General features: G+C 44.6%; 1 protein-coding gene across 1 annotated transcript; it reads left to right on the top strand.

The window, feature by feature from the left end:
- Positions 1-964: 964 nt before the first annotated feature.
- Positions 965-14,511, top strand: LOC106584214 (cadherin-7). The gene is made up of 13 exons (XM_045706411.2): positions 965-1,601; positions 6,720-7,014; positions 7,137-7,256; positions 7,771-7,938; positions 9,501-9,682; positions 10,422-10,678; positions 10,782-10,918; positions 11,102-11,223; positions 11,576-11,693; positions 11,960-12,268; positions 12,502-12,694; positions 12,801-13,254; positions 13,381-14,511. The coding sequence occupies exons 1-13, from the start codon at positions 984-986 to the stop codon at positions 14,257-14,259; spliced, it is 3,852 nt and encodes a 1,283-aa protein (XP_045562367.2). The 5' UTR covers positions 965-983; the 3' UTR covers positions 14,260-14,511.
- The last annotated feature ends 1,254 nt before the right edge of the window (positions 14,512-15,765 follow it).

Consider the following 15,765-nt stretch of genomic DNA (forward strand, 5'->3'; position numbering starts at 1 on the left):
AATTGATTAAAATATGTATGAGTCCAATTAATCTTTGAAGGGGGACTTCTTCCACTACTTGGCATTGAGGCATGAGGAGGCCATCTTTAGGACGACATCAATCATCTGATGGACTGGCAATTGTGTCTGACACAGTAAAGTAGTGGAGCTGTGCCTCACCCTCTGCCCTTCAGGTCCAAACTCAGCCTCCAGAGACAAATCTCCTTTACACGCATTATAATGAGCTCATAACCTAACACAATAGTCTCATTACGCCCCATTCTGTTAATAAGTATTCAGTGACGCTTTAAACCAAAAGATGTATTGCTTTGTTACCAGTTACGAGCATCTATGAGCCCTTGTAATGTTTTATTATGTTATAAATAGATAATAGGTATTTATATGCTGCAATTTTACAACAGACTGAACATAGCCTCTTGTTTTCTATAAGCTGACGACTATGGTGTCTAATCCTGCAATTCACTAAACACTAAACGATGGACAAATCTCCACATAGACTGTATGCAAAAACACAGTGCAGACAGTTCAGACTATCGCAATATATTCCCCACAATGTGGAGTTGTAAAACGGCAGCCAGTTCTCCTCAGGTCTCGAGGAGTTAATGAGAATAGTGTCAACATCTCTGCATGTCTTCATGCCTCCTGCACCTCGGAGCTGTTTGCTCTCATTTTAATTAAAACAGCTAAGATTACTCTAATTATCTCTCTACTCAGGTAATCCAGCTCCGCTCTGCTGCGGCCGTGGGAGGGAGTCCTGCATCATTTGTACAGCAGAACGGGAATGAGTTAGTGTGAGAGTGAAAAGTAAACCACAATAAAGACTGACCCTGTGGATAGCAAAGGAAATCACAATGTGGGGAGAAGACAAACAGAATCCAAGGAGAGGATCAAAAAATCTCTGAATATATATATATATATATATTTTTTTTTTATTTTTTTTTTTTATTTTTTTTAAACGAGTTGATTAACACACCACCTCCACTATGACCACCCCAACGGTGCTTCTTCTTGTTTTGGTTTGTATGTGGGAGGAGCAGCGAGGACGTAGTTCACTAACTGTTAGTTTACCGATTACAGCTCGGAACAGCCAGGAAGACCTAATTGAACTGAGGGCTGCAGAAAACTTTCTGGTGAATCATGGTCAGAATGCTGAGGTTCCTATGACAACCCACATCCCACTGACTCCTGGATTAACAGACAAAGAAAAGAATGGCATGGATGAAATAGTACAGATATCAACTCAAACTCCAGACTTTACCCTTCAAACCACTTTGACTCGAAAGATATGGAATGTAATTACATCCAAGAGTGACCATGTGGATAATGGGGATAATGTTCACACTCAGTCACTTGAGGCCCAGCAGTCCATGGAGGCAGAGGCCAATGGAGACCCCAATCATCATGTGAAACTCCAGACTGTCTCGCATCCAGAGTCCAGAGTTCTTCCAGAGGGTATCTCTGGGCGGGGCTTAGTCTCTCGGGGGGAGGGGTTAACTCTAACAGGGGTGGGGCCTCACTCTCGTCGTAAGCGGAGCTGGCAGTGGAACCAGTTCTTTGTGATTGAGGAGTACAGAGGACCAGAGCCAGTGCTCATCGGACGGGTAAGACCTCATCACAACCAATGTCATTAAAGTACAGTATGATTTCAGTGTTATCAGAAATATCCGTAAATGTATCTTTGGTAAATTCCTAGAACAACAGCCTGAGGATATAGTGCACCAAGGGGTTCCCAAACTTTTTCACTCAAGCCCCCCTTCTAGCATTCACGGTGAACATCCGGCACCCCCGTCTATTTCTATAGGCACAAGCACTGTTTATGACACACACTGTTCTCACCCCTCTTGTTGGCAGAGAGACAATTTTGCAGATTTAAAGCTTATTTCCTACAATTCTACACACGTCTTAAATGAATGTATGTGTGTTGATGTGATGTTTGATTGACCCAAACATTACAACAAAATCTATGGGCTAAAAAACCTGGCTAAAAAGCATTAGCTGACATGGGCTAGTTGATCTGGAAATGATCTCTCCAAGGCCTGCAATGACTGACATGACGAGGGAAACTGCTGATGCACTACCCAATTTGTAAATAGCACCTTGTGCATTCTACTACTACAACTTCCAGGAGTAAGAGGGGCGGGGTGGTCCTTCGCCCCACAGTTTGGGAACCACTTCAGTACACTACTAGTCAGTTGACATACTTTACTTCATTAAGGTTAGCCAATAAGTACGGTAGGTTGCACCACGCCAACAACACCGCAGAGCTGACAGGAAGTCAGTATTCAGCCAGTGTGATGATGAGATGATTGGAGGTGTTTTAAATCAGAGCACACCTGAACCGTCTAGATCTGTGGAAGTTACTTGTAGCACTTCACAGGCAAAGTGTTGGGCTGCTAATGCATCTGCTGGCAGCTTTAGGTGTGTGTGTGTGTGTGTGGATTATATTAGCTGTGACGCTTATAGGGAACTCTGCCAACTCACAGTAGCAGGCAGCATACTTTATTGTGACACCACAGTTTGGAGCCTCCCCAACCACTGTGTTCACCTCGTAAATGTTTCATCTTCCTCTCTGCCTGTTATTGATACAGTCAGGGAGGGATGTCAGTGCGGTCGGTGGAGACATAATACTCGTTCTTGTTGTTGTAGATCGTGCACAAGTCTGATTCAGGGCTTGAGATGGCTAGGATGTTGTTTGGATGTTATGCCAAACATGTTCCAGCTTGTTAGGGCTATGAGTTTGATAAGATCATACATACATCAATGCCCAGATTCACATACATGTATAGAGTGTATGTGCTATGCCGTTTGAAAGACATTGCTAGAAACGTTGAAAGGGGTAAGATACAGTACATCATGGAAATGAATGAGAATTTTACTGGGAGAGAAAATCAGCAAGGTGAAGATAGACTGAAGATCCCTGCCACACTGTAAGAGCAAGGAGAAGAGAACATTGAGATGAAAGAGAGTGGGGGAGAGTGACAACGGCATGGGGAAAGTAGCCGTCTAGGAATTCTATCAGAGATCATTTCAACTAAAAAAAAAATAATGTTTTTATGGATTGGATAAGTTTCAACCCCACAGAGGATTTTTTTTTGGCCATGGCGACTGATGCACAGCAGGACTGAGCTAGCAATTAGATTGAGACTAGGAGGGTAGGGGTTGGTGAGAGACAGGGTGGGGGCTAGGAAGGAAGGGTGTTAGGAGAGTAAGATAGGGAAGGAGACTGACAAAGATGTCTCTCGTGGTGACGTATGGGATCCGAATCAAAACAGATTTAAGGAGGAAGAATATATAGCATTTCTTACTGTCTGTTATCATGTGTTTCTTTAATCCCTAACTGCACGCTCAACTACACACATACACACACTGACTCGCTCTCTCTGACACACATATCACACTTGCACACAGACACACTTGGCTGTATACACCCAGGGTTTATGAATTACAGTTGACATGTATACCAATGTTTTTATGCACCATTTTGGTATTCTTGGGTAGAAGAAATACACATCTATGTGATTAAAGGCCTAGGGACATAATACTTTCTTACGCTTGCTCTCTCCAGGCTTATGTCACATAATAATATTAACAATTTTCCTTGCCCATGGCTTGGCTTGTTCGTAATTCTCATGTGACAAATATAATAACCACAGAGACCACAAAGCTGTTTCTATATGAAAGAACCTACAGTATATATACAGACCTTAATTGATGTGAAAACCTGCAGTAATATTGCTCAGCAAATATCAAACAACCCATGCTACTCACTATAGTTAAAAGAATGGGTTGTGGTTCATTAGACAGAGGTTGTGTTGGTCTAAGATGGAGGGGAGGAAAGGATGTGAGTAAGCCTAGTGGATTATGAGCATGTGCAGATGTGCCTTAAGGAGAGCGAGATGTGAAGGTTCCTGGTCAGAAAGCCTTCCCTGTGTGATGAAGGCTGAGTAATCTCTTTAGCTTTCTATTTCTGTGTGTCTGGCCTTTTACCCACCAAGCTCCCTGTAATATCCCCCTACTGCTATTAAATACTGAACAAGCTAGCACTCTTCACAGCAAAGTAAAATGGGCAGACACACAGAGACAGGTAGACAGACAGAGAGAGAGAAACAGATGGGCAGCTGGACTGTCAGAGGTACGTTCTCAGAGAGAGAGAGAGAGACAAATTTTACCCCAATAACTACCGTGGGATATCAAATCAAATCACATTTTATTTGTCACATGCACCGAATACAGTGAAATGCTTACTTACAAGCCCTTAACCAACAATGCAGTTTTAAGAAAAATGCCCCCCCCCCAAAAAAAAACTAAGAGATAAGAATAACAATAATGTGCATCAACAGCAACCGTGCGTTGTCATTAACAGCAGACTAGAGGATTTCCACAGTGAAACCAATGTACTGAGCAAATGTCAAATTGGCTTTTTACCAAAATACCTTATGACAGACCACATATTCACCCTGCACACCCTAATTGACAAGTAAACAAACCCAAACAAAGGCAAAGTCTTCTCATGCTTTTTGATTTCAAAAACGTTTTGACACAATTTGGCATTACGGTCTGCAATACAAATTGATGGAAAGTGGTGTTGGGGGAAAAACATACGACATTATAAAATCCATGTACACATGTACACAAACAACAAGTGTGCGGTTAAAATAGTCAAAAAACACACATTTCTTTCCACAAGGCCTTGGGGTGAGACAGGGATGCAGCTTAAGCCCCACCCTCTTCAACATATATATCAACAAATTGGCGAGGGCACCCGGCGTCACCCAACTAGAATATGAAGTCAAATGTCTACTGTTTGTTGATGATCTGGTGCTTCTGTCCCCAACCAAGGAGGGCCTACAGCAGCACCTAGATCTTCTGCACAGATTGTGTCATACCTGAGCCCTGACAGTAAATCTCAGTGATGACAAAAATAATGGTGTTCCAAAAAAGGTCCAGTCGCCAGGACCACAAAAACAAATTCCATCTAGACACCGTTGTCTTAGAGCACACAAAAAACTATACATACCTCGGCCTAAACATCAGTGCCATAGGTAACTTCCACAAAGCTGTGAATGATCTGAGAGACAAGGCAAGAAGGGCCTTCTATGCCATCAAAAGGAACATCAAATTTGATATACCAAATAGGATCTGGCAAAAAAAACTTGAATCAGTTATAAAACTCATTGCCCTTTATGGTTGTGAGGTATGGGGTCCGCTCATTAACCAAGAATTCACTAAATGGGACAAACATCAAAATGAGACCATGCAGAGCAGAATTCATCCGATACCCGCTAATGATCAAAATCCAGAAAAGAGCCATTCAATTCTACAACCACCTAAAAGGAAGCGATTCCCAAACCTTCCATAACAAAGCCATCACCTACAGAGAGATGAACCTGGAGAAGAGTCCAATAAGCAAGCTGGTCCTGGGGCTCTGTTCACAAACACAAACAATCTTCACAGAGCCCCAGGACAGCAACACAATTAGACTCAACCAAATCATGAGAAAACAAAAAGATAATTACTTGACACATTGGAAAGAATTTACAAAAAAACAGAGCAAACTAGAATGCTATTTGGCCCTAAACAGAGAGTACACAGTGGAAGAATACCTCACCACTGTGACTGACCCAAACTTAAGGAAAGCTTTGACTATGTACAGACTCAGTGAGCATAGCCTTGCTATTGAGAAAGGCCGCCATAGGCAGACCTGGCTCTCAAGAGAAGACAGGCTATGTGCACACTGCCCACAAAACTGTACACTGAGCACCTCTTTAACCTCCTGCCAAATGTATGACCATATTAGAGACACATATTTCCCTCAGATTACACAGACCCACAAAGAATTAGAAAACATATGCAAATTTGATGAACACCCGTGAAATACCACAGTGTGCCATCACAGCAGCAAGATTTGTGACCTGTTGCCACAAGAAAAGGGCAACCAGTGAAGAACAAACACCATTGTAAATACAACCCATATTTATGTTTATTTATTTTCCCTTTTTTACTTTAACTATTTGCATATCGTTACAACACTGTATATAGATGTAATATGACATTTTGAAATGTCTTTATTAATTTGGAACTTTTGTGAGTGTAGTGTTTACTGTTCATTTTCTATTTTTTATTTCACTTTTGTTTATTTTCTATTGCCACTTGCTTTGGCAATGTAAACACGTTTCCCATGCCAATAATGCCCCTTGAATTGAATTGAATTGAATTGAGAGAGAGAGGGTGACAGAAAGACAAAGGTAGAGATACATAGACAGGCAAACAGATGGACTCAGGGGGGAGCAAAAACAGACAGATGGACAGAACAGAAGACAGACAGAGTGACATTTGGGGGCCACTGTCCACAGTCATGTGCTCTCACCCCCTAACAATCCCCGGTGGCCTGCTTGGTCCAATGAGTTAATTAGCTGTACGCATCAGTACACATTCTGGTCCCCTCTGTCCCCTTCACACCTGGTGCCATTCCATTCACACTTTCACCATCTATTGTTTAGGTAGATGATCAATTATGCTATTGAGGGATGCATTTTCTGAGTCAGTGGTGGCTTGGACACAATATGTCAAACAACAAAGCATAAATTCAACTGTAAACCCTCTTTTTAGAGAAAAGATCATAGAGAACTAAAGCCACTCATTAGGCTAGGCTCAATGCAGAATCCATATATATTTTATGACTTTATATTTCTCTCTCTATACACATATATCTCCTGCAGCTGCACACAGATATGGACCGAGGTGATGGGCGTACCAAGTACATCTTAGAAGGAGAGGGGGTGGGGTCTGTGTTTGTCATCGATGGGAACACGGGCAACATCCACGTCACCAAGTCCCTGGACCGAGAAGAGAAGGACCAGTACCGCCTCATCGCCATGGTAACCGACCGCCAGACGGGCCACGCCCTCGAACCCTCGTCCATGTTCATCATCAGAGTGCAGGACATCAATGACAACCCACCTGTCTTCCAGAACGAGCCATACAGCACCACCGTGCCCGAGATGGCCAATATAGGTATTACATGTGACAGACAGGGCTTCGGTCTTGATCTGTGATTTACATTACAGTCTAGACAAGCTGCCTCGACGGCTTATTATTCATTCCTGAAGTCTCACCAATCCATCTCTCTCTAACAGGAACATCCATAATCCAGGTGACAGCCACGGATGCAGACGACCCTACGTATGGTAACAGTGCCAGGCTGGTGTATGCTGTGACCCAGGGCCAGCAGTATTTCTCTGTGGATCCTCAGACAGGTCTGATGGGCCTACAATGCAGCCTCTTATCAAGCTACATGTTAACCATATGGTAGTCATGCTGATGAACTGACACTACAGTATGCCCCTTTGATCTGTAAAGATATCATATGGTGTACTTCTGTGGTCTGTATGTATTCTGTGTACTCTACATAAAGCAGGGGTCAGCAACAGGCGGCCCGCGGTCCACAATCTGTTATAATAAAAAAAGAGAGATATGTAATCATGTCTTAATGTAAATACAATCTCATTTGGGCTTAGTTGTGTTCAATTTGTAGTCTAAAAATATTATAATTATGTTCCGGCTCCCCAGAACATCCTCTCCGACAAAAACAGCCCGGGGTTGAATCTTGTCGCCTACCCCTGACATAAAGGCTTGTGACATAGCTATATGTGACATTAAAGCAGGTGACTCATCCCACTACAGCATTTAGGTCTGCTTGTCCCTTCAGCTGTGATGTAATGTAATGCATCATGTGCTTATTTACTGTCCTCTCATCGTCCTCTCTGCCAGGTGTCCTGCGTACTGCTGTAACTGACATGGACAGGGAGAATCAGGACACCTATCTGGTCGTCCTCGAGGCCAAAGACATGGGGGGTCACCTGGGGGGGATGTCAGGGACGACCACAGTCACTGTGAGGCTGAGTGACGTCAACGACAACCCCCCTCACTTCAGAAAGAGTGAGCAACATTACAGTTACGGTTTTATTGGCCGGCGTCATGCTATTCCGGTTATAGCTTTCAACTTCTATAATTCCAGTTGAAACATTCTTCGGACATATTTGTGTATTCTCTCTCTCTCTTTGTGTGTGTGTGTGTGTGTGTGTTTCTGTGTGTGTCTGGTCGTGATTTTGCGTGTGTGTGATTTTGTGTGTTTGATTTTGCGTGTGCTTGTCTGATTTTGTGTGTGTGTGTGTGTGTGTGTGTGTGATTAGAGTGATGAAATGCCTTGCAATGTGGCACTTGTGATGGTGCACTGATCTCTCGCTGCTACTAAGAGTGCCTTTAGGATCTTCTCTGCCAGGATTGTCACACAGCAGCGCTGTGCTTATAGTGGATTTTGAAGCCATTTTATGGAGTGTTCCTTGATGTGTGCATATGACTCGGGTTTCCTCATTGCAAACTAATGAATCAATTCCATGAATGAGCTGCTTATCTCGTCTTCCTCCTCCTCACCATCATCTTCATCACCATCATCAATCTGAGTTGATAACATATTTTGAGATTTCTCTGTTAGGTTTCTCAACACTAAGCTCTTCCTGAAAAACAGTGAGAGATCATGGTCAAGTCTTTTCTTATCCAAATGCTTCTGCATTCTATTCTATTCGTATTTTATCTGCCATCCAGTCGTTTTTGCTCCAACAGACAGTAGAATCACTGCAGAATATAACATTCTCAGTCATACAATACATTCCTCTGTAATATATGCCCCTCTTTTTCTGTCTCACTCTCCCCTTCCTCTCTTTCTTGACTTCACCCCCCCCCCCCCCTCGCTCTCTCTCTCAAGCAATTTCATAATTCCAAATGCACAGTATTTATTAGGCACTATAGCTGTCCTCCTACTGTAGCTCACTGTGTGTATGTTCATGATTCTCTATCTGACACTAATGCAGAGTGAGTCTAAACAAACCTTTTTTGTTTCATCTGTGGAGATAGAGACGTGTGTGTTGAATTCGCAAAGCTTTGAATTATTAACAAGTGTCATTAGATGAAGGTGTGTCCTTTCCATACTGTTTAGAGGGAGACCATGGTATGAATACTACAGTTAGTCACTTACTGTGTAGAATCAAAGAGAGACAGACAGACTCATCGCTGAGAGCCAGGCAACTGCCAAACCCTGCTGTCACAGACTACTGCACTTTGGCTGCCGTTTCCTTGGATACAGGACACTCAGAGAGAAGTTTGTCTTTTGGTTTTCATCATTACTGTAAACATTTTCCCTGAGGACTACTGGAATGACTACTCTCATTTTAGGATCTAAATGGTATGTCTATGCCCTGTCACTCATCTGTGTGGTCTCTCTCTTTCTCTCGCTCTCTCTCTCTCTCTCTTTCGCTCCCTCTCTCTCTCTCTCTCTCACACACTCTTTCTCGCTCTCACTCTTTCGCTCTCTCTCTCTTTCTCTCGCTCTCTCTCTTTCATTCTCTCTCTCTCTCACACTCTTTTTCTCGCTCTCTCTCTTTCGCTCTCTCTCTCTCTTTCTCTCGCTCTCTCTCTCACTCTCGTTCTCTCCCTCTCACTAGGTGCCTGGTCATTCTCTATCTCTGAGCTAGCAGCACCAGGGGTGGAGGTGGGTCGCCTCTCGGCCACAGATGCTGATCTGGGAGAGAACGCCATGCTGGAATATACCATTCTGGACGGAGAGGAGGGGGACACATTTAACATCACCGGAAGAGACCAAGAGGCTGTCATTGTGTTAAACAAGGTGGGCAATAAATAAGGGAGACCAGATATATAGCTCTTAATCAGACTCAAGTCAAAAAACATCCACAATGGTGTAAAATGAGAGGCTAAACTAAGCATTACTCCTCCAAGCCACTCTAACCAGGAAGTTAATTCAGTGAAAAACATAGAAAACAGCAGGACAGTGTTGCCTGCAGAGACTTCAGTCAGCAACAATCAGGTCTGATAATAGGATGCTTTGAATAAAGAAATATTTGGTCTGGAAACAGTATTTTAACAGTTTTTCATCAGTCATTTTTCCTAGCAATCCTGTTGTGTGATTGCAGGCAATGTCACAAACTTTAATTCACTTAAACAAAACATTATCTCACCTTGGTTTGCTTGAAAAAAGAGATCCAAATACCCTGGACTTTATGCACAACTATTTGAAAAATGAAAGATTCCATCTAGCAGTTGAATTGAAATCGCCAACCAGAAAATAGTTTGTGAGCCTGTGTTTTCCTCAGTGTGGTGTCAAGTACATGGGGCATCGCAAGCTCCATTTAACAAAGTGTGTGAGATGAGGGTAAGAGTATGAGATAGAATGTGGGAATGATGAATCAACATGGGAGCAAATGAATTATGGAACAAGGGTAGGGGAAGGGGCACGGTGAAAAGAAGAAGAAAGAGAGAGTGTTCGAGCAACGGAGAAAGAGAGAAAAGTGGTTATAGGAAAGGACATAAGTCAAATCTAATTGGTTGTACTGTATTTCTCTCCTCAGCTGCTCGACTATGAGAGGTGCGGTTCCTACTCGTTCTCAGTGGAGGTTATGAATCCCGTAGTGGACGCACGGTTCCTACGAAAGGGTCCCTTTAAGGACCGGGCGACCGTACGGGTCATGGTCCTCAATGCAGACGAGCCACCCCGCTTCTCCCGGTCACGTTACCGTCTAGATGTGCCTGAGAACTGTCCTCCTGTCTGCAGCGTGGGTCGGGTGTCTGCTGTGGACCCAGACACGGGACAAAGCTCCAACATCAGGTAGCCTACACTCAGCCAGTCAGTCCGTCCGTCAGTCAGTCAATCTGTCCTTCATTCACTCACATTTTCTTTTCTCAAACTATTCCCCCCGTCACTCTCTCAGGTACTCTATTGACCCTCAGTCTGACCCAGAGGCTCTGTTCCGTATTGCTTCTGACAGCGGCCTTATCACCACGGTGATGGAGTTGGACCGGGAGCGCGAGCAGTGGCATAATATCACTGTCATCGCCACACAGAGAGGTATGAGGCTCTCCCCCCCCCCCTCTCCTCTCAGCTTCAGCCGCCCCCAGGAAATACACGCACTCTGGCTTAGTAGAGTCATGTTTTCCCCCCATATCACTCATGGTAGCCCTGGGGTGAGAGCTGTGAAAAGCTGTAATGAAGTTGATGTTGAACTCACCAGGCACTCCTTTCCTGTTCCAGACAATCCTAACCTTGTGACCAGAGTTGTGGTTGCCATAGAGACGCTGGACCAGAATGATAATGCACCAGAGTTGGACAGGCAGTACACGACGTCTGTGTGTGACTCCAGTACCCCTGGACAGGTCAGTGCTGCTGCTAACACTTACCTACAGAATGTAACTCTGACACTGCACTTTATCAGTCTATCTATCTATAGCCCCGCATGCTGATAACCATAATGCATTTTTTTTACTCCAACCTTTAGAGGACAATTCTCTTTAGAAGTCTTTGAAGATTTCCTATTCCTTTTATTGTCTAATTTTTATGAAATTGGAACTGATGTCAGATCACTGTGTCCTGTTTCTCTAGCCTGCCATTGGCTGAGTTCTTTTTCTCTAATGCCATTGGCTGACTTCTTTTTCTCCAATGCCATTGGCTCAGTTCTGTGACTGTGAGGTCCAATAGAAGTCCTCCTCTCTCTGCTCTGTCTCCCAGGTTGTTCAGGTACTGCGGGCGGTGGATAGGGACCAGGGAGGACAGGACGCCACAGTCCACTTCAGCATCCCTCCAGAGTCCAGTTCTGCTCTAAACCTCACCATCAGGGAGAGTGGAGGTGCCCTCTAGCAATATTCAACCTCCGTGTCAAACTGTCACCCTCCTCAGCCCTCTGCCTAATGCATGTCAAATCAGAAATTCTGCAGGGGATCATTTCTTTGACATGCTTGATGACAGTGTACCTACATCTTATAGTATATAAGCCTGTCGAACTTCTAGTATTCATTTTAGGACTGACATAGTGCAACTGGAGAATGGCATTCCTGTACCAGTGACCTGACGACTGGCTTGAGTTTCTGGTGTTACTGTCTTATTTAACCCCAGGTGCCACAGCGAGACTGGTGCTCCAGTCGACCCTGCAGCCCCTCGCTGGCTTCTCCTCCTCCCTCCTCACCCTGTACGTGCCCATCGTGCTGCGGGACGGGGCGTCCGGCCTCACCAACACCGGGACGGTCACCGTGACCGTGTGTCCATGTCTGAGAGGAGGCATGCAGGCCGAGGAGAGGGGCAGGCAGAGGGACAGGGGCTGGGAGAGACAGACAGTATGTCTGCCCCTGCCCTCCGCCTCTCCATCACTCATCTTCAGTATGGTCACCTTGCTGGCCCTGCTGGCCTGTGTCACCACGCTGCTGGGTAAGACTCTCTGTGTAGTAGGACAACTGTCAAATCAATGTATAGTACATGCCTGTTTGTACTGTTTGCACTATACTGTATGTCTGTCTGTCTATTCGTTGTCTGTCCTTCTATCTGTCTGTCTGAAGATCTGTATCCCATGAAATGGACAGCAGTGTGTGGTATTTATCATGTATCTCTATCTCTCTCTCTCTCTCTCTCCCCCCCCCCCCCCCCCCTCCCTCCCTCCCTAGTGGTGTGTGCTCTGTCTCTGTCTCTGCGGCATCAGAAGCGAGACTCCCACTCCCCATTTGAGGAGGATGATGTGAGGGAGAACATCATTACCTACGATGACGAAGGGGGAGGGGAGGCAGACACTGCTGCCTTTGACATCACCGCGCTCCAGAGCATGCACAGAGTACAGCGCATGCAGGATGGCAGGAACATGTGAGCTGTGACGTTGGTTTGTGTAGTGTGTGTGAGGGCATGTGTCTGTGTGTGTGTACTTGCGTGCATGCGTGTTCCTCTGCCTTATGCTCATCTCTTCGCCCAGATGGTACACCCAGCAGAATCAGGCCAGGGCTAGGACGTACAGCTGGAGCCGGACCCCACACTCTGCTTTGGACCCCCGGCATCCAAGCTCAACCCCTGTGTACGGACACCTCTGCTACAGCATCCACACCCTGCCTGTCCTCAGAGACCTTCCCGAGGGGCCCACTCCATTCCAGTCGGGTCTGCAGCTGGCCAAACTGATGGAAACCTATGGGCTTCCTGGCCATCAGATGGGTAACGTTAATAATTCCCAAGTCATCCAGAACCAGAGCACATTTGATCTGCTAGAGTCTGGAGCGGTTCCTCTCAACCCTGCTGAGCCACAGTTCCCCAGCAGAGAAGGACCAGAGAGCATGAGGGCTGACAGCAGACCCACAGAGAGAGAGGGAGGCAGGGAGACCAACACTGACAACCAGCAGCAGCAGCAGCTGCATCCGAACCAGGGACCAATCAGGGTCAGATATGAACTTTCATATATAATGGGTGTAATAATGTTGTTATTATTTTGGTCAATCTCTGACTATTTTTCCTATTAAAGTATTTATAATTCCTCATAAAATCATTGTGTATTTCCTCCCCAGACACAGCCTGAGTCTGTACTGACAGATGAAGCACTAGTTCTGACCTACTCTGTCCCAAATGGCTCATGCTCCCAGAGTCACAGCAGTAGCATCTCTTCCTCAGAGCAGCAGGAGAACAAGACAGAGTCCTCTCCCTCACAGACCACCACCACCACTGGAGCTTCCAGCTCTGCAGTAGATGACACAGACACAGATTCCTCTACTCTCCCCAGCTCAGAGAAGAATGAAAACACTGTTGGTGTTAGCCAAGTAAATAGCAGTCACACCCACACTAACACACTGGCGGAGTCAACATACAGCATTGTGGGTTCACTAAACCAGGGCAGTGGAGGGATACCTGTGACCGGGACTACGTTGTATCCAGGCAGTGCAGAATTCCTGAACATGTACGCGTTTGGTAGGAGCCTCTCTGGAGGCATGCTGGGATACGGCAGGGGGTGGGGCTGTGCCCAGGGACTGGTGTCTAACAGGGCAGGGGCAAAGGGTGGGGCTAACTGTAACCCCTCCCTGCCTTTGAGGATGGAGGACTTCCTGAAGCACCGTTTGGACCAGGTGACTGACCTATCCCAGCCACCCTACGACTCACTGCAAACCTATGAGTTTGAGGGGGGGGACTCCCGGGCGGGGTCACTGAGCTCACTGGAAAGCGAGGGCGAGAGGGAGGAGGAGAGAGGGAGGGACGCGGTAGACGAGTTGGACCAGAATTTCCATAGGCTAGTGAAGATAATCGAAGAGAGAGAACAAGAAAAGGAGTGTGAGAGAAGTTCAGTGGAGGAGACGCCACGGGCAGAAGATAGAAGCCAGGGTTTGGATGTCAACGAGATGAGCAAAACAGAGAGTGTTGATGAAGAGAAAGAGGTCTCAAGGTGGGATTTTTAGAGAACCTGCGAATCAAAGAGACTGAATAGGAGTTTGGAGAGGAGAGACAAAACACTCCAACAGATGCAATTTAAAAGCAATACGGGGGTGTTATGCACGACTTCAGAGAGAAAATGATTCCGTTCTGTTCTGTTCAATGAATAAACTTCCTGCTTGTTGGCTATGCAGCACAGCTGAGACATGTCGGAGGACCCATCATCACATCTCATAAACTCACCCTTGTGTTTATTAAACAGTATATCAAAAATGTAACTTTTAGACTTTCCTTGTAACTGATATGAATAATGCACCTAGGCTTTCTACACTGAAGTTATGAAAAATGCACTTTCTGAAATATTGATTCCCAGCCCTGAAAGCTGCATTGTTGGAAAATAGGCCTCATGAAAAATGAAAGGGAATTGTGATATTTAATGTTGATAGTTAATTAGGTGCACTCTCACTCAGAACACTGTTGTTCCCAAAGGCGACATTTAAACATGGATAACTGAATTGAACTTATTCTAAAAAGCATACCAATTCCACACATCTACACTTGCATACTGTAGGCATACACACAGACACACACTTATAGAGCTAATGTGAATATATAATGGTGAATCTGTGCACATTACATCCAGTCAAATGAAAGCTGTTCAGGTGATGATATTATGTCACAATCAGGAGGGAGCTCTTCAGAATTGTATAGACTTTGACACCCAGGCAATGTATTGTCCCAGTAATTATAATCACGGTAATAGGTTCTATGAAACACTATGCAATTTGCACACTGACTAGACATAATACGTCTCTGAAGAAAGAAGCCTTGTAAAAAGTTGAATATGTTTCCTACTATAGCGACATGATTATGTGCATACTGTAAATATCATCCTCCGCAATGTGGTGATTATTGAGTGGAGGATTTCACACAGACCACAAAAGTGTCCCTTTATGAGAAACACTGTCATTATTTCAGAATTTGTAGTGATTAAATGGTTGGTGTTAAAGAAGATGTCTGTTGTGCCACGTTATTTCCCATGTGATAGTTTTCCTAGATAGTTCAGCTATAAACCTGTTTATTGACTGATCTATTACGAATTTCATCTTTGCAATCCATGGAACTGCACAATCTTGCTCTTTCTTTAAAAACTGACATGGAATTGGGTAAGCTTACGCACGCAATCGTACTGTTTACTATACTATTCATAATTTAACTAAAGAATGATTCATATGACCACCAATCAATATTTCCCCCAAAAGATATTGAGATTGAGATAACACTGTACGGCTCATTTGTACTACTATTGCAAAAACTAATTGCTTTCAGAATTTTTCGATTACTGTGTGATGACTACATTTAGCAGAGACCTGGGGCCTTGGCCAAACTGCTGTTTGTTCGTCCCACCAGGCTAACCAGGGGAAATTAAATCTTAATCAACCAACTATCTTAATGAGAATTCGATTTGAACTTGAGAAATTTGACAAACAATCTATTGCTCTTTGGGGTGAAAAATGAGGTGTGGAGATTGA

Source organism: Salmo salar, chromosome 23 (genome assembly GCF_965601325.2).
Source record: "Salmo salar chromosome 23, fSalSal1, whole genome shotgun sequence".
NCBI classification, from domain to species: domain Eukaryota; kingdom Metazoa; phylum Chordata; class Actinopteri; order Salmoniformes; family Salmonidae; genus Salmo; species Salmo salar.

Excerpts from the sequence above, each read along its gene's own strand:
- LOC106584214 (XM_045706411.2), top strand. The coding sequence starts at position 984 with ATGACCACCCCAACGGTGCTTCTTCTTGTTTTGGTTTGTATGTGGGAG. Across the intron at positions 7,939-9,500 it reads CCCCCCTCACTTCAGAAAGA|GTGCCTGGTCATTCTCTATC; the intron begins GTGAGCAACATT and ends CCCTCTCACTAG. Across the intron at positions 12,695-12,800 it reads ATGCAGGATGGCAGGAACAT|ATGGTACACCCAGCAGAATC; the intron begins GTGAGCTGTGAC and ends CTCTTCGCCCAG.